At 45.1% G+C, this 19,397-nt stretch overlaps 1 protein-coding gene across 1 annotated transcript in view; it reads left to right on the forward strand.

Annotated features, from left to right (window-relative positions):
* Window positions 1-19,397, forward strand: part of LOC117493136 (trinucleotide repeat-containing gene 6C protein-like) — a 40,611-nt gene that overhangs the window by 16,049 nt on the left and 5,165 nt on the right. The window contains 15 exon segments of the mRNA XM_034143568.1: window positions 833-1,180; window positions 9,429-12,209; window positions 13,777-13,962; window positions 14,621-14,805; window positions 14,918-15,004; window positions 15,727-15,945; window positions 16,535-16,684; window positions 17,043-17,162; window positions 17,440-17,523; window positions 17,746-17,911; window positions 17,914-17,985; window positions 18,079-18,243; window positions 18,385-18,410; window positions 18,413-18,560; window positions 18,957-19,106. Coding sequence (XP_033999459.1) covers window positions 833-1,180; window positions 9,429-12,209; window positions 13,777-13,962; window positions 14,621-14,805; window positions 14,918-15,004; window positions 15,727-15,945; window positions 16,535-16,684; window positions 17,043-17,162; window positions 17,440-17,523; window positions 17,746-17,911; window positions 17,914-17,985; window positions 18,079-18,243; window positions 18,385-18,410; window positions 18,413-18,560; window positions 18,957-19,106 — 4,887 coding nt within the window.

Genomic DNA, 19,397 nt, shown 5'->3' on the forward strand with positions numbered 1-19,397 from the left:
GGTTCAGGAATATTTGTTTATGTGTGCGTACGTGCATGCGTGTCCGTGCGCCTCATCTGTTGCTAAGGGTAACTATAGCTAGTAGGACATGAGCACTTATCCTCAGCAACCACACAAGCAGTTAATATCTAACAGCTTTGGTAGAGCACTGAGCGGTGATCATTTCGGGGGCCATAACCTGCCACAAACCATGAGTAGCTCACGCTGATGGGGCTGAGCACTCTTAACAGTACTGTCCCGATGGAAACAATGGCCCAGGATAATGCAGCAGGCAGATTTAAGTCCATTATCTGGCACTTGACCTCCTCATCACTTCTAATCTGTGACTTGGCACCGTGGCGGTTGTGTGTCTTGGCATCCTTAAAGCCTGAAACTTTATTATAGCATCACCCTGACATTATTACAGTTCCTTGGTTCTCCAAAAAGCAGCCATGTGTTTTTACTGACCGCTGCCTAGCATCAAGGCTCTGAGAAAGGCAAATGAGGAGAAATACAGCAATTTAAAATGATGGACCTCATCCAAGAGTGACCATGGCTCTGAGAAGCAACAGTGTAGAAAATGCTCAGCCAAGGCAGCTTCCAATAAGTTATACTGATTATTGTTATTTGTTTACTTCCTAGGGCAGTTTTTGGTTGTTTCTTACAAATATAATGACGAATGAAATTAAAAATCATAATAACAGAGTTTGTATTGCCTAATCAGTCAGTAATTGTTTTGGCTCTAAATTGCGCTCAACAAAATCTGCTTATCCTAATGTTCCTTTACCTCCCTCATCCCTGCATTTCTGCTCTCTTGTTACCTGTCCCCCTCTACCCCCTCCCACCTCCACAGTGCCAGAATCTGCCAAGCTCGACCCCACCCCTCCTCTTCCCCCCGTCAACCCCAGTGCCGTCCCGTCTGTGCCCCCAAGCAGTGGCAATGGCAAGCGCGCCCCTTCTGGAGGTCAGCCGCAGACAGCACAGCAGACTCTGCCACAGCAGCGCTACCCGCCACGAGAGGTGCCCCCCCGCTTCCGCCAGCAGGAGCACAAGCAGCTGTTGAAGAGGGGCCAGCCTCTACCCTCCGGGACTCTGCCCCTCACCACGACGGGACGTCCCGCCACTACTGAACCCGCAGCAGCAGTAGCCACACACTCCTCTCCCTCCTGCTCCTCTTCCTCCACATCCAGCCTGCCTACAGGTCAGCCGAGACACTATCTGTTGGCGAGTCGCTATCTCTAACTGCTCTCGTTCTGCAAAAGGTTTAGTAAGGAAATGCAATTATTGTGTATTGCAAAAGGGTTTCTTTACAGGTAGCAGTGGCGGTAGAAGTAGGAGATTTTAAAGGTGGCTGTGAGTCACTTTCTGTATATTTATTTGGGGTAAGAGAGGTGAGTGGAATCAAGTATCAAACAGGGTAGTTGTAAACTGGACAGACCATCTGTTTTTATTAGGTGTGTTTACTCACACTACAAGCTTTAATTAACCCTTGTGCACAGCCTGATAACAAAAAGCTTCACATAGGGGGTCTTTGTACCCATGATGTTGCCGTTCTTATTCCAACACAACCTGGCAGTTGTTTGAATCTTATCAGCTCTGCGTAGGAGTGGTGTTGTGCATATACTGTCGTTGGCACTTTTGAATGACAGTGGCTTTATCTACTTTTCATATGGTGCTGTGATTGTAACAGTGCAGTGTACTTATAGACCCGTGGGACGGCAGGTGCTGCTGTTTATTTTCACTCTGCCTTTGCCTGGCTGGGAATTGTAAATGGGGATAGAGGTATAGAGGGGTAGAGGATGGAGAGTAAACACAGATGGCTATGTATGCGTGTGTGTGTGTATATCTCTTCGTCTCACAGTAACACATTACGTTTTTATTTGTTTCCAAGTGATAAAGGTCTATTATTTTCTGAAGAAGGCATCACGTGCTACTTGAAGATAGTGATGGCACTTTCCATTGTCTGGGAAGAAAAACATTTATCACAAGTGTCTGACTATCATCCAACCCATCTGATGCTGTTTTATGCAGCTATATCTCCATGGTGATGAGATGTTTACCCCCTCCGCCTTTCTTTCTCCTCTTCCTCCTCCTCCCTCTCATCATCATCATCCTCCCACTCATCGTTGAGAGTTGATGACCAGCCATACAGTATTTCCTGTATTTGGAGGAGGAGCTTTATGAAGCGAGCTGGTTGGCCGGGTGCCTTAGTAGGCCTGCCCTGGCACTGATAGAAAGACTGAGTGAGAAGGAAAGGAAGAAATAAAGACAGAGAGAGAGAGAGAGAGAGAGAGAGTGAGCATGGCAGAGGTCCAGTACTGTGGGCTGAAGTGACTCATGGCTTACGGTAAAAGCTGCTGCTTCTCTCCGCCCCTCTCTGGCAGGCCCGTTCGGCTCTGCTTTTGCTCTCTTTGCGTCTTTGAACTGACGGATTGCATTAGGACAAATAGACATGAGGACATTCCAGACTGATAGACAGATAGGAGCCCAGCGGGAGGTTTATTCATATATATCCCTCTGCACAGACTGCATGCAGAACTGGTGCACAGAGAAGTTTTGCACGTGAGCATGACGCTCTACTCTGTCTCACTTTAAGATTTGTTACATGTCTCTTCGACTATCTAAAGTCGCATTTGAAAAACGTCACTGTTTAGTTTGTGGTGCGTAAACTTGCATTCAGCACACCACAGGTTAACTCAACTTCATCACTGTCCCTAGAGCCTTATCTGCTAACAGAGTGATAGTCCCCCTCCCTACTTTAATTTCTGGCAAAGAACTAACAGTAGAAGTACACTAGCTGCATTCATTCCCTCCCCTCTCCCTCTTCTCTCCTTCCGCTGACTCCACTTCGCCTCTCCCCATCTTTTATTACTCGGTCATATGTTGGCTCTCTTGAAAAGTAGGGCCGATAAACATGGTCTGTGTGTCGACAAATATACACATGCTGCATGCATGTAAACACAAACAATCTTTTCCTATGCAGTCTTAGCTTTATGCGTCTCTGCTCTGTTTTAAAAATATAGTATCTCTCAACTTTAAAACAGCGACAAGCTTGTTAATAATTAACATTCGATAGTTTCGATGTTTTGAAGTGGGGGAGTATTAGGAACAAATGTATAGTAAGTGTATTGCCCCTACAGTTCATTTACCGCCAGCCTGCCCTCATTACCACACGTGAGCAAAGCAATGTGCTACTTGTAGACGGGGCTGTGAGCAAAACAAAAAAAATGTTAGCCACCTAAACGAGAGGCCACCAAAAAAAATGATATCAGTTTACGAGTTCGCTATATTTAGAATATGTTCACCGCTCTGCCTTGCCATGAGACAGCAATACAGTCATGTCTCTGACAGGGAGCTGCAGCAGTTAGCCCCAGGCTTCATTAGAAATCAAACTCAGTATTTCTTCCTCACAGAACATGGGAGTTGCATGTATACTGCTGCAACATTTGATTTGTTTGTGTTATTATGTGACTTTGGTGAATTCTAATGAACCCAAGTAGGTATAGCTAAGAAGCTACAGATAAAGCAGTGAAAATATTATAAATATAGAGTATCATGCACCTAAACCTGTTTTTGTTTTTTTTAGATGTTCTTTCTTAGATGGCTAAAATGCGTGTACTTGCTGCCACAGCAGTGCATTGCGTTTGTTCTGTGCAGTACCTTCTGTCTGCTTCTCCAAACTGTGGGCACGCCTGCCACCATCTACTGTAGGCCATATATCCTACACTGGAATACTTTTTTTAATTAAGATAAAGATCATTCCCATTGAGGGTATTCAGTTAAATGTCAGGGACGTGCACTCAAAGTGAGAAGTCTTTGTGTGACCATGATGCAATCCTATTTTAGTCTGACTTTTAACTAAACAAACCGGCTTGTAGTCCTATAATGTGTCGCCTGTAGCACTTAGGATTTGATGCCTTTCCCTTTTGCATTTTGTCTTAAGCCCTAGTTAAAGCCCATGAAGCAACATCATCAAGTTTGTTTGTACCATTAGGCATTGTACTGCCTCTACAGAGGCTGACACCAGCAATAACAGTTCAGCTAATGTGCGAATGACGTATGCTAGACTTGATGTACTCTTTAAGTCTGCTGATGACGCTGTAAAAGAGCCTTGGGAATCCCCTCAAAGAGGACTGGGACGTCTTGCGATGTGATTAAACACCAGCTCTCTGTTAACCACAAATGTTCAGCGCTCACTCTTTCTTCTTTCTAACTTTCCTCTTGCTATGTGCCCCGCTCGTTGTTCTCCGGTGCACATGCGTTCACCTCCTCCACCTCCGCTATACCAACACCGCAGCGCACACATACCCTCGATGGCCCCAGGGCAGCTGGGATTAGTCAGGCTGCACATACTATATGTAACTCTGTCAATCTTCCCTTTATTATAGCCTTGGCTTCCAATGTTGCCTTTTGCTTGGCTAACAACCCGTATCCCAGGGCCCTTCCATGTAGGAGGCGTGAGAGAGCGAGCTATTTTAAGACTGGCATGCTGGAGAAAGCCCTTGACCCGGTTTATCCTTTAGAGGAGCAGCAGAAAAAAGATACTCGCAGGCAAACATGACGGCATGTGTACTTTTGAAAAAGGCATGTTTTGTCTCTGCTAGTCTTTTCCCTTGGGAGGATGACATCACTTAAACAGGAAAGCAGCTTCAAAGAAAGCATCCTTACAAAACGGAATTTCCTTGCATATATTTCTCTACAGTCCCCGTCATTTAGCCGTTTTTGTTGTGAAAGGATGAATACAAATCTTCTAACAACCAATCAACCGTTTCCATATTCGCATCACACCAGACCCTGATCCTTAAATCTTTGCATAAATCAGCCAAGTCAGTGGAGTATCTCAGATACTTGCATATTTATCTCAATCCCAGTAGTGGTAGTAGATGCATGCATTTCTTACATTATTTAAATCGCTCTAATCTATGCATGGGTAAATATACATTGTAACTAGTTATAGTTTGTGCTGAAAAGCAAACACGCATTTAGGCCTGCAACTTGTCTTTTCTAAGTGTTGATCTAATGACATAATCAAAATAACTGATTGTTGCATCTCGCCAAGCAATAAAAAGCAATATTCAGTTTACTGTAATAAAAGTAACACATAAAATAAGCAAGAAAAAAGCAAAATTCTTAAAGCTGCCATTCATTTTCCTTCAGTCCAATAAGTTGTGCTTCTCATAAACAATTAAGTGGTTTTGCTTCTGTGCACCAAATCAAAAACAATTGGGATGTGGCGTATGTGATCATTAAACACAGAGGTAGCACATTCCTGTGGGGTGTGTGTGCGTGTGTCAGAGAGCTTGTTCCTCTGTCTGGCTGCATGCATTGTCAGCGCTGTACCATCCAGTCTTTCTGGCCCTCGGGGACTTCATTAAGCCGGGATCAGTCCAGCTGAGGCCCTCACAGTCCTCCTAGATTACTTCCTCCTTCCATCTCTCAACATCCATCTCTGCATTTGTATTTTTATTCCTCATGATCCCTCTTTACCTGATCCTTGTTTCCCCTGCTTTCACACACTACAGCACCACACTTGTACATGTGGTACACGTGTGTCCACAAACAATCGCGAAAGGGTTGCTGATCTGAGCATTTAGAACGTTGTGTGAGCATGGTGTTTAATGTTTGCCATCCACACAGTAGATGCAGTGTTTACGTTGTGTGTACGTCGTTAACGCAGAAGCACGGCATGGCCTCAGTGCATGTTAGGTCCTCGCAGTGGAGAGGCACAGGGGGCAGAACCTCAGCAATAAAGGGACTCTGTTCTCTACTAAACATTGACTTATTGTGTTGTTGCGTGGGAGGTGGGATCATTTGTAAACAATACCAGCCTTGATCCGAGTGATCGCTGCTCTGTTTCTTTTCTTCTTCGTCGAGCTCCCGGCCGTAGATATCATCCTCCATCCATGCTTTCTATTTATTCCAATCAATGTCTTCCTATTTGGTCTCTCTATGGAACCTCTTTCTACCCCGTAGCTCCTCCGGTGCCATGTGGTGGACCAGATCACCGTTCCCTTATGGTGCTCTGTGTTCAGATCCATATGAGTTTGTTCACTGCATGCCCTTGCCCTGTGCACACAAAGCCCCCCCATGAAGCGGCAAATGTCCACCCTAAGCGTTGTGCTGCTGCTTATAATTGCAGCATTGTGGACCAGCTGTCAAAAACTAACATACAAAAAACAGACATTAGTCATCGTGTGTGATCTGGTGATATGTCTGTTCATACATAAACACGTGCGTGTGTGAGAATTTCAGCACCGGAGGGGGCGCAGCAGGCTTTTGTGAGGGTTCTCTTGCTCTCTTTTGCCTGCCGCAGCTATTCAAGAGGCTTCCCATTGTGGGCGGCAGTGCTAATTGCAGATGGAGTGGTCTTGGCTAAATATTTAGTGAAAGGTTGAAAGATGTGAGGGTGGAGGGGGGGTGGTTGAAGAGTCCCCCTTTTTGTTTTACTTCATGCCTCATGAGTGCATAATGAAGGTCTCCAGGCTTTATCGTTCAGCTGTTAACCAAGCCCCCCCCCCCCAAATCTCTCCTCCCCTCCCCCAACCAGTGCTTTTCCAGAGAGGGAGGATATTCTCCGTCAGGATAGGAATAGAGCAGGATAGGAATAGAGCAGGATATAAATAAAGCCAGAGGGAGGCAATAGATAGAAGAGGAGAGACCCAGTCAAAGCAGTGCTGGTGGGAGGGACAGAGCAAGAGGGGTGAGGAAGGAAGGGAGGGGGGATGGGGGGGGGTTGTCTCATGCCGTGCAAGAGCTGTGCAACTTCTTGGCAGCATTTCAGAAATGAGCCTCCGACGCTTGGCGAGACGAGCAGACATATTGAAACAAGGATGGTCGCTGCATCGCACAAAACCTAGCTCTTTACAGGATGGTTGTGAGGCTCCTCTCCACAGGTATTTCACATCTCCACTCCTTTCCTCTTCAGCCCCCCTCTATTTGGGAGCCAGCAACACTAGAGTCTCTCAGTGAGTGAGTGAGTTATAACGTGACGCTACTGGCTGTTTGCTGCTCTGCCAACAAACTCAACCCAGAAAGCATCATTTGATACATTTGATATTTTATGTTGCCATTCTTCTGTTTATGTGTACATCAGTGCTTCTGTTCTACACAACCATCCTGTTTCACTCCTATTCGTACAGTGTGGGCAGAGTTTGATGAATATTATATAGGAGGAATAGCTCAGTGCGTAGTGAGTGTGTGGTCAAGAGAGAGAGAGAGAGAGTGAAGGTGGATGCCGTCAGAGCAGACAGCTGTTGGCGGTCGGAGCAGAAAAAGTCACCATTAAAGTTTTCAAATGGTAGTTAATATATAATGTGTGTTTCAGTTTGCCCATGAATGAATACTGTAGCTCCCCAAAACCCAAGTTAAGTTCCCGTCTCTTGCTTCCATCTGCTGGCATGTTGATGATTGTCATGGGATGCAACCTGGGTCTGGTCTGCGTCAATGTAATGCAAACCATTGCCTTTCCCCTGTGTGTTGGCATGTGATGGAAATAGGACAATGACAGTTTAGATGAGTAATGCAGTACATCAAACGTTTGAAAATAGCATGAATATTATATTGTTGAAGTTATTGAGTAAAGCAGTCCTCAATTATTTGACTGAAACTTGGCTTAACTATATCATGATATGCTACCTTAGTACACTTTAGAACCAAATATTACTCAGTCCATACATAGAGTACATACATTCAATATTCGGAAATTAACATTATGGCTAACAAATAAGCAACAATTCAGCATGTAGCCTTACACTGTTCAGCCGCACTGGTTTCGACCTAGTCTTGTTCTCTCTTCTCTGCGTCTGCTGTGTTGTCTTGGGAGGTTATATTTACCCACCATGTGGATGCATTTTTAAAGCATGCAAACAAAAGCTGCAGTGACGGTGCATTGCAGGCTTACAATGTTTAGTTATTTTCCTTTGTGTTTATTATTGTGAGTGGGACATGCTTGCTATTAAAGCAGCGCTAGTGGAAGAACAGGCGATAGCTCAGAGCCTTTTTGGCTGGAGATCAGCACTGAGAAAATGGCGGCCCTGCACTTCTCAGTAGAGTGACGCTACAGAACGACAGTGCTGTGTGTGTCAGAAACACAGTGCCCTCTTTTCCCCCCTCCCTGCTCTCTCAACGCCTTCTCTCTCTCCTTTAGTTGCAAGCATTGAAGAAAGCTTGAAAACAGGGGCTGGTACACAAATGCTAACACTTCCCTCGTGTAGTTGTAGTGAGGCTTTGCATACAAACTGAGCATGCATGTGAAGGCATGTGTAAACAATAACGCACTGCAGCACAAGGGACAGCAGGCATAAGCCAATGAGGTGGCAGTAGGTTGATCAGTGCAGTAATTATGATCTGCAACTAGGCTTAGTTTTATCAACATAATCCGTATGCACACTAGTACTCCACAGAGATCTAAGAGAAATAAACCGAAGCATTACTTTGGGTTGTCAGAGAACTTGTACAGGGAGGTGGAGGCTGATGTGTTAGTGAGGAGACAGGCTGAGCTACTGCGTATTTCTGTTTCAAGTCAAGTTGAGGTCAAATGGTTAGGAGGTTAAGGATGACTCGCCTTCATGGTCCCTGTCTATTTGCAGTTCACAAAAATACCAGACCTGAATGGGGTAACCTATAAGGAAGATACAGTGTAGCTGTTAGTTCTTCTCATTGGTTCAAATGCATTGAAGGGCTATGAAGATTTTGCATGTGGTGAACATTTCCATTTGGTTAACTTTAAAACCTACATATTCCCGATACATATGGCCATTTTCAATATTAAAATAATTGTTGCATGCAACCAAAGCGAAATCTAATGGTACATTTTTGGTGGTTAGATTTGATTTGCATTCGTATTTTTAGAAACAGTTATACATGCAGTTTTACCACAACCCATTCACATCTTAAACAATATCTACAATGATGAAAAAACTGCATGGACATCTGAAATACCAGCACATTGATGGATACAACTTATATGAAATGGTCAGTTTGAATAAATGTGCTTTTAATGTTAATACCGAAAATATTCTTTTGAATCCAGTTATATTCTTCAAAAGAACAAGCCAATATAGCATGTGAGACAGGTTCATTGTGCTGTAAACACTGTTCCTTCCTTGAGTCATATACATTTGAAAACAAATACCTGAAAACAATGTGTGCTCGTGTTCGTGTATAGTGTTTGCATAGGGTGCGGAAATACTGCATTTATTTTCTAATTAAAGCTCCCTATGGCATCATATTAGTCACTATGTGTGTTTGCAATTTCAGTGTGGGTGGTATTTATTTTCATTAGTAAAGCATCTTGTGAAGTCTAGTATGTATAAGTACAACCTTACATGTTGCCATGGTATTTCAACCTTACTAAGCAAGTGTGGGTGTGATGACACACAAACATTATACCTCTCTTCTCTCGTCCCTTCTTGCTCTTGCTCATGTTATTTTTCTTTTCTCCCCTACAGAACTGCCCCCACAAAGTGGCCAGGGAGCCCAGTATGATAATCCCCTCTGGGGACACCTGCCAGCTAACAGGAGTGCCACGAGTGCTGCATCTTCCACCAACCTCAGCGGCTGGGATCAACTGATCATTGACCAGAAGGAAACAGAGGCTTGGCCTTCTATTACCCTCAGCCAGAGCCAGGCCCCTCCAGGAGGATGCCATTTGGACACTGACCCTGGTCATCTGACCAACAGCAGCAGCAGTAGTACTAGTAGTAGTTGTAGTACCGTGAGTATGGCTACGGGGGCCAATAGCCAGACAGGCCACTTCTCTGCCAACCACCTTAGCAGCAAGGCCAACAGTGGGCCCAGCCCTGCCAATCATACTGGAACCAGCACGCTCTCCAGCCAGGTTGCAGCCAATCGCAGCTGGGGCTCGGGGCCTGGATCCTCCCATTGCCCCCCCCAGTCCTCAGTGGGGAGTGAAGGGAAGAACGACAGCCCAGTCGGGGGAGGAAACAGCAGGGGTTGGGGGTCTTCACCATCCTCCACCACCAACTTTAACTTGAACCTAAACCCTAATGCCAACCCGTCTGCCTGGCCGGTGTTGGGGCATGACGGGGTTGGCACAGGGGGAGGCAGCTCAGGGGGAGCCAACACCATTTCACCTCCTCAACCTTCACCCAACCTCTGTAACCCGCCTGGCCCCCCACCAGCCCAGACCAGCAACTGTACTGGAGCCAACACTAACAGCAACTCTTTGGGGATTGGCAGCGCCTGGGGCAGCATGATGGCCTCCGACGCGCCAGAGCCACACCCCTCCCCGTCCACGAATGTGTCTTTCAGTTCAGAACCTCAGAACCTTAATACTGATGGACCAAATCACACTAATAAGCAGGAACCCCCTAGCCCCATCCGCAGCTTGCCTAGCTGGGGTAATGCAGCTGTAGGCTTGGGTTCCATGGGCCAGACCCCCCCAGGGGGCTCTCAGGTCAATGGAGAAGATGGTAGCTCGGTATGGGGTAACAGTGGCGACTCAAAGGCACCTTCATCTAAGGAGGTATCTGGCTGGGAATCTGGCTGGAGCCGTGGAGGAGGTGGAGCAGGAAGCTCTGGAGGCTGGGGGGACCAGTCAGTTGGGAACCAGTCAGTTGGGAACCAGTCAGGTGGGAACCAGTCAGGTGGGAACCAGTCAGGTGGGAACCAGTCAGGTGGGAACCAGTCAGGTGGGAACTGGGGGAAGCCGTGCACTGAGGAGGCCCCGGGAGGCTGGGACACCCCCACCTCTCCTCCCCAGGACCCAAAGGCTAGTCCTTGGAACAGAGCTGTGAGCACAGCTGCTGCAAGTGAAGGCAGCAGTGACAGCATGGAGGCCCACCCCCAGCACAAAGACCCCTCACCCCGAGATAATCCTGCTCCCTTGGTGCCTGCCCAGGATCTGGACCCCAGAGTGTTGTGTAACACTGGCTGGGGACAGACTCCTGTCCGCCAGCACACTTCCTGGGACATGGACGCTAAACGTAAGAAGGAAGCAGCAGCAGCAGCAGCAGCAGCAGCAACAGCAGCAGCGGAATCATGGGGCTCTGGCCCTACTACTCCAAATGATGCCCAGGGGCCCTCCAAGGCTAACATGGCCCCCCCTCAAAGGAGTGACCCCGGGAGCAAAAATGATGTGCCTGGTTCTCAGGGAGCTTCAGGTTGGGGTGGAAGCATTGTTGCTAACAACCAGCCTAGCTCTGGTTGGGGAGAGCCTCCCAACAACATTAAGCCCCCGGGCGGCCCTGGTGGCTGGGGGAATCCTCCAGCAGCAGGGCCCACCACCAGTATACCCAAGAATGGGGGTCAATCCTGGGGAGAGGAGAAGTCACCCGGGTGGGATGATTCTCGCAACAAGCCAACATCCCAAGGCTGGGGAGAGCAACCCAAAGCATCCCACAGCTGGAGCAATAGTGGAGGAAGCAATAATGCCGGGGATTGGAGGGAACCAGAGGAGAGCAAAAAGAGTCCCACCAACCCGGGCTGGGAGGGGGAAGCAGGAGGCTGGAAGGAAAACCCAAGAGGTTGGGGGATGTCTCCTTCAGCACCTGGGATACCTGCAGCTGGAGGAAATGGGGGCTGGGGAGAGCCAGTTTGCCAGCGCCCCACTGGCCCTCCTCAAAGTTGGGGAGGCAAGCCTCAAGAGGGGCCCACTCCTCAAAGTTGGGGAGGCAAGCCTCAAGAGGGGCCCACTCCTCAAAGTTGGGGAGGCAAGCCTCAAGAGGGGCCCGCTCCTCAAAGTTGGGGAGGCAAGCCTCAAGAGGGGCCCACTCCTCAAAGTTGGGGAGGCAAGCCTCAAGAGGGGCCCAGTGGTGGTGGTAGTAGTAGTGGGGGAGGGAACATGGGCTCTTGGTCTGGGTCTGGCCCAGCAAAGCAGGGTGGAGGCTGGGGGGGCAGTAAGAAGGAGTCCTTAGCTGATCCTACAGGCTGGGAAGAGCCCTCCCCACCTTCAATCCGACGTAAAATGGAGATTGATGATGGGACCTCAGCTTGGGGGGACCCTGGAACCTACAGCAAGTCAGTCAACCTGTGGGACAGGAACAATCCAGGAAAGTCCCAAGCTAAAGTTACCACTGGAGGCAATAACCCCCCAGGCCCCAACAACACCCATTCCCACTCACACAATCACCCCTATCACGGGCCGCCTGCACCTTTACAGAACCACACCCAAAACTCCCAAAACCAAGGACCCAGCAGTGGGCCCATGGAGCCCGTTGTTCAACACCAGTCGGGGCCATCTCACAACAGGAGTCCCTTGATATCTCAAGGTAAGATATAACATTTGGATTTTGCAAAGTATTATAGAGCTGCATAGCCCACAACAATCATGCTAAGCCTAGATAGTCATACTTATGTGCTAAACTGGATTGCCAACTATAAGATTTTAAGGGGAATTTGATTTTACTTATTCAATATGTTGATTATATCAGTTTCATGTTTTTCCACATTTTTTCTTTCCGTTTCATCAAAGTAAAGGTGTTAAACTTGAAAGCTGGTAGTTAGCACGGTGCACTGTTAAGCTCCAATCCCTTGATCCACTTAAAGGTAAAATCTTGACCTAGTTTGCCCTCTGTGGATTTACATCTAATCGACTATCCAAATGAGTTAAGCAGTGCCAGCCCCGTCTTTCCATGAGGCTCCTCGAATTTCACAACAACGGACACGTCTGTGTAGGTAACCTTGGCAACATCTCATGGGTACCCAAAGGAAGCACAAGAATGCTGTTTACAAAGTGCCTCTCGTGAAAAAAACTCTTCACCACAAACAGTTTGAGAAGGATCGGAAGTGTGTGATTATATGGGAGTCACCATCTGTCAGTTGATGAAGGGAGAAGGTGGAGCCCTGAGGAGCTAAGAGGAGACTTACGCCCCCTGCTGTCCCTCACTTGACCCTGCATGCTGATTCTACAGTGGATTTATTTATTTTCCAAAAAAAATTGTAGTGTCCAATTTGCAGGCAAAAAGGGCGGTTGAGCATATAGGGATTTATAACCCTATGGGGATAACTACTCAATACTATTCATAGCTAATGGCAGAAAGTAATAATTGAGTCTGTTTAGAATAGTTTAGTGCTTCGGCCACTCATACTAGAAGGTTGAATGCTTGTAATAATAAGCTAAGCTGAGTCTGGCCCGGTCAGATGTCCAGTGCTGTGGCTCTCAGGCCAAAAGCAGCCAAAAGCAGCCAAGCTGCGCCAAATCTTAAATTGGTATCTTCTCCCTCTGTCAACCTTCCTGCTAAGCCAAGCCCAGTTCCTGCCTTCCTGCATTAGGGGCACTTTACACTGCTACACAGAAGGGTAACCAAGGTGATGACTTTAGCAGCTGTATTCTTTTTTTATAAATAAAAAAATCCAGATAGAATGACAAAAGAAAAAAGCAAGTGGTGTTTTTTTTTAAGGCATGTCAGCAATTTAGTTTAGAAATGTTAGTTTTACATTGAACAGGCGGAATCATAAGCCTGCGTGTCTTTGAGCATCACACACTAATATTGAGCTCAAAACGATGCCACCACAAGCCAGCAAAAACACCTGCCACTTATATGACAAATACCTGGCCAGTAAACACAACAATCAGTAACAATGCATCATAAAGTCAGATTGGGAAATGGCATGTAGAACACATGACAACAATACAGCTGTATTCAATGCTTCTTATACAAGACGGCATTTAATATTTGTTCTGCTTGCTACCGTCAGATTTGTCAGATCATTTCTTGTCTGAGTCAAAGATGACAAAAGACTGGGGGTAGTAGTAACATGATTTACTTTTAAGATCCTGTAATTTTTTCGGTAAAGTATTTTTGTTGACAGAATCTTTTACCTTGTGTGTTTCAGGTTGGGGAGAGATACCGAACTCCCACACAAAATCAGAGAGCTCTTGGGGGGAAGCTCCTCCCCCTCCGGTCAGCTCCGACAACGGGACGTCTGCTTGGAACAAATCCACCGGCGGCTGGGGGGACAACAACCCGGACAGCTACAGCCGGGGCAACCCCACAATGACATCTGCTTCTTGCAAACCTGGTAAATAAATGGTTTTACTGATTTATACAGTGTGTACTGTGTGTGCACTTTTTGAGGAATTATGATACCACGCGTGTGCTCCACTGCTGAAAAAGTTCAATCATTCTCTCCTGATAAGTAAAGCATGTCTTGGACATAAAGAACATCAATATGGTACAAGAGAAGCAAGAGTTCTGGTAATTTAATCCACACTGACCTCTAGTGGCTGGTTCAAATTACTTTTATGTAACAATGTGCAACATGTGCTCTTTTCAGTTTATGTAAACATGTGTTTCTTATTGTACCACCCGTGAAAGTTGTTGCTTTTATTTTCGTTCATCAAAGAGTTATCTTTAATCTTATACATGGTTTGAAAAATGAAAGAAAACTAGCATGACGACAACCGACTGGATCCTTAACAGTCAAGTGTATGTTGCTATTTTTAGGCATTCTGGTTTCGTAACATGCAGAGGTGAAGTCAAATATGTTCTTACTTGTGTAAAAACAGTACACATTTCATAAAGATATTGAAATAAACAAAAGCAGGAAGTATTTCAGGGCCGGCTGATGTGAGAAGATGGGTTGACTTTTGAATTTTGGGAGGAAGAACATTTCTAAAAGGCAGATTTTGAAAAGCAAATTCCCTACCACCTACTAATGTTTTATGTATTTTTTACAGCCCCCAAACCTATGCAAGACGGATGGGGAGGTGGAGGTGGAGGTGGAGGTGGAGGTGAAGAGCTGAACATGCAGGGGGGCCAGTGGGACGCTGAGGATGGAGACATGTGGAACAACTCTGCCTCCCATGAGAACAACTCCTCCTGTAACTCCTGGGGCAATGCATCCAAAAAAGGCCCACCGAAGGTATGACGCAGGGCAATTTGCATACAGAGTATTAACTTAACCCACAAGAAAAAATGTGATATTACATTTTCATAGAATGTTATTAAGTTAACAATAGTTGTTCTGTCATCAGCTCTCCCAGGGAAAAGTCCAAGGGAAGCAGGAAGATGCCTGGATCATGAACCGTCTCATCAAACAGCTGACGGACATGGGCTTTCCTGTGAGTTAAAGTGACTCTGCTTCACTGCTCCACTTTAATTCGCAGAGCTAACACTGGGATTATTGTATTTATTCTTTTACTTCCGATCAAAGATGGTTGCTAAACATATTTTTTAACATTTACTCTTCAAAAGTGAGTCCACTAGAAATGAGCAATTATAGTCTCCATGTGTAGAATTAGAAAATGCCCAGCTTCAACAATTCCGAGCGAGCTTAAAAAAACAAGCTGTGGCAGACCAGATAACCAATATCTTCTCCGTTAGTAAACAATTAAATTGTCCGAAAAAGCAGAATTAATGTTTGTTTTGCGAAAGAAAAAGTTTGGGTGTAAATATCTGTGTATTTGTATTGCCTATTAAATTAATGCTAATTAGTCCACCCTGAGGTTGATGTTAAAAAACAACAGCAGATATAAAACGCTTATTTTCTGAGTCGATCAACAGAAAGTTTATCTGCAAATATTTTGATCATCAGTTAATCTTTTAAGTCACTTAAAGAATTAGCTAGAGTCTCTGGTACCCACGTCTGAAATGTGAAATGTACGACTGTTTTAATTGAAAATATCTTTGTGTTAGACTGTTTAATCGGACCCAAACTTTTAATTGAACAAATTATAAATCAGGAAAAGAATCAAGCGATCAATTGAAAATTAGCTGTTAATATTACAACATTATTTAATGATTTGTTTCCTCATTACTTATACTTTCTGGTCCCTTTCTGCAGAGGGATCCGGCAGAGGAGGCTCTGAAGAGCAACAACATGAGTCTGGATCAGGCCATGAGTGCCCTGCTGGAGAAGAAGACGGAGCTGGACAAGAGGGGGATGGGGTTATCCGGCCACGACTACAACAACGGGCTCATCAACAAGCCTATGGGCTGCCCTCGGCCTACAATTCTTTCCAAAGACCCCTCAGCAGACCCTCGCTCGCCCTTCATGGACAAGGTTAGCCAGACATTTACATAAGAATATTCTGTACATAAAATAAGTTTGTGAACTTTAAATGCCTGATAGCAGCGTGAGTAATAATGAATTGAGAGGGTTTGGACGGTATCCCTGGGAAAGCTGTTCACAAAAAGAGGTTGCAAGTTAAATGAAAGATAGTAAGGCAAGCTGCACTTAAATCAATGTAAAACAAAAAAATAATTTATTTTAACTATAATTTGGCTTTCTATTCCAAAACAAATGAGAGTTTAATTTTGCATATTTTCCTAAATGTTCTTTTCCATTTTGTTGTCTGATGGGAGGGAGTTTTACAGGTGCACATGACATTTCAAATACAATCAACTATTAAATGTCTTAACCGATATCTCCCCCTGCTGCACTTCTCAAAAGACCTTTGGGGTTTGGTCATCAAATATGTTACTACAGCTGCAGGATATGATATTGAGATCACTTTGTGACTGCATCCAAATGTGTCTGTTGAACTTTAGATAACACATTAAAGACATTTCAAACCCATGAATGTAGATTATTGATCTAGAGACTTGTTAAGGACTTGCTGACCGTCTCTCTCGACTCTTTCTCCGTGCAGCAGATGCAGAGTGGAATGTTTGGCGGTGGTGGAGCAGCACAAGCCCGGGCCATGCAGCAGCCTCAGCCGCCCCCCCACCCGTCAGTGCCGCCGCTCAGTTCCTCTCAGCCGAGTCTACGTGCTCAAGTGCCTCAGTTTCTCTCCCCTCAGGTATATAAACACACACATACACACGTAAATGTATATATATAGTTAGGCAAACACACACTTGGCCTCATTTATAACTTCCTAGGCTAACATTTTAATGTATGCAGTGATAAATAATTAACATTTAGATTACAGTCTTTAAAAACATCTCTTCACTCTGACTTTCGCATTTAATTATTTATCAGTCAAGATCTTTCCTAACGTATATAAATGAAGAAGGAGATTATTTTTGCTTTTCAGAGCTTAATACCACAAGTTCTTATGGGACTTCTCATAGACAGTGTATGCACCAAACCCAAACGGATGCTCTGCTCTATACTTTAATTGTGCTAAAACAGTGTTTTTGTTACTTTGGTCACAGGTTCAAGCACAGCTCTTACAGTTTGCAGCAAAAAACATTGGTCTGAATCCTGCACTTTTAACCTCACCAATAAACCCTCAACATATGACCCTTCTGAATCAACTTTACCAGCTGCAACTGGTGAGACTCATTTAGCATGGTCTGCTTCAGTTTTATGAGATACATCAGATATAATTGCATGCATTCGAGCGCACTTAGCAAATATTCACAGGGCACAATTGCATTATGAGCATTTTAGAATGGACTTGACGTTTTTTGTATCATGTTTTCTGTAAATGTAGATTAGACTATTTTGTTACATGTTTTTTTTATTATTTTTGGTTACAAAGAAGTCAATGGTTTTACAGACACAGTGACTTCTTTTGACATTCAAATCTTTATCCTATCTAATACACAGGCATACCAGCGTTTACAAATTCAGCAGCAGATGTTGCAGGCGCAGCGAAACGTTTCTGGCCCTATTCGACAACAAGAGCAGCAAGTAAGTTTCCCTCTTGACCTTAAACTCTTAATCTCTTATTTCCTACTTTCTTATTTCTCACTTTGATCACTGAAAAATCATACATTTACTGAGTTATAACTATTTTACCTAAATAAAGCTTAATGGGATGCGAAAACTGTCGAGGTCACTGTTCATTTCAGTTGTTAAATGTAACAATTACTCATTCTAGATCCTAATGTCTTCATTGTGATGTTCTTCCAGGTTGCACGTACAATCAATAACATGCAGCAGCAGATCCAACAGCACCAGCGTCAGCTGGCCCAGGCCCTGCTGATGAAGCAGCAGCAACAGCAGCCGCCCCCCTCCCACTCGGGCCTGCATCCTGGTGGGTCCAAATCCTCCCTGGATTCATTTCCAGGTCACCCCAGGCTCCAGGCCTCCCCGACCTGCAGACCAAAGAGCCGCAGTCATCTCTGAACCCTTACAGCCCGTACTCTCTCTGTGAGTGGCTTTCTCTTTCTCTTTGAATGGCATACAGGTAATGCTGTGCTGAATCTCATGGGCTTGTGTAGTGACGGCTCTCTTTCTCCTCAGCTGGACTGAATCCAAACATGAATGTAAACTGCATGGAGGTGGGAGGTATGTCTATGAAGGAACCCCCCCAGCCTCAATCGCGCCTATCGCAGTGGACGCATCCCAACTCCATCGAAAGCCTCTCTGGAAGCTCCTCTCCTCTAGAGCCTCACATGGGCAAGCATGGTGAGAGTTTATATATTATTTACGATAACAAATAATGTTGTAATTGACATTACATTGACCCCCTTTACACCAAGGACCAGATGCAGACTATGTCTTCCATAGTTTACTTTTATACATATTTGTATTTAATAACTTTTTTAGGTGGTAACCTGGGCCCCCCCGGTAAGCCCATCAGATGGAGGACTCTTACAGCCCCTACAACCTGATGTCCGGCTCAGACTCTCCTACCAGCCCCCTGGTCCCTCAGGACAACTGGGGGCAGGGCAAGAGAGACAACGACAAGATGGCTAATGGGACCAATATCAACTGGCCACCAGGTGAGGAACACTCAAAATACTCTGTAGTCATTGTTTAATCTAGTTAGCAATGTTGCAAACTACTTGTGCATTAAATGAGTTATGCTGTACTATATGAAAAACACTATTATTTATTTAACATATCAGAAATATCAGAACTAAGAGAGAAGGCCGGAGCTCTTTTCTTAACTCCTTTCACACATATTTCATTGTTACCTGGAAATTGGGGTCTAATAACACAGGACTATTATCACTCCATCTATAAACAAATAAAATATAATAAACACCCCGTTTAACTTCAGCAACTAAAACTGATGCAGTCAGTGAATACAGATACTAGATGGTCAATTGGTAATGTTTATTTCTTCGCTATTGTAGGGGAATAACATTTCCAAACATTTTACTTTTGATTTTCAGAGTTCTGCCCTGGTGTGCCGTGGAAGGGCCTCCAGAATATTGACCCTGAGACCGACCCGAATGTGACCCCCGGCAGCGTCCCCAGCGGGCCCACCATCAACACCAACATCCAAGATGTCAACCGCTACCTGATGCGGGACAGGAGTGGAGGTGAGAGCAGGCTCAAGCCTTTTCATGCAATGGCTTGAAGTATGTAGTTTCAAGTCCACTGAACTTGTCTGGCAGTATAATGAACTTGCTGCTCCCAGTTTTTCTTGTTTCGTTCTTCATTTTCCCACTTTTCACTGTTTTCTATAATCATTATCATTTACCTGTTTATACTCTTCTCTTCTTCAAAAGCTTACTATCATTGTTTGTAGAGCATTTTTCCTTTACTCCATTTTCTCTTTCTGCTATGTTTTCCTTATTTCTTTGTTTGTCTATTTGTTTGTGTTGATGGCA

The sequence above is a fragment of the Trematomus bernacchii genome, unplaced genomic scaffold (genome assembly GCF_902827165.1).
Source record: "Trematomus bernacchii unplaced genomic scaffold, fTreBer1.1, whole genome shotgun sequence".
NCBI classification, from domain to species: domain Eukaryota; kingdom Metazoa; phylum Chordata; class Actinopteri; order Perciformes; family Nototheniidae; genus Trematomus; species Trematomus bernacchii.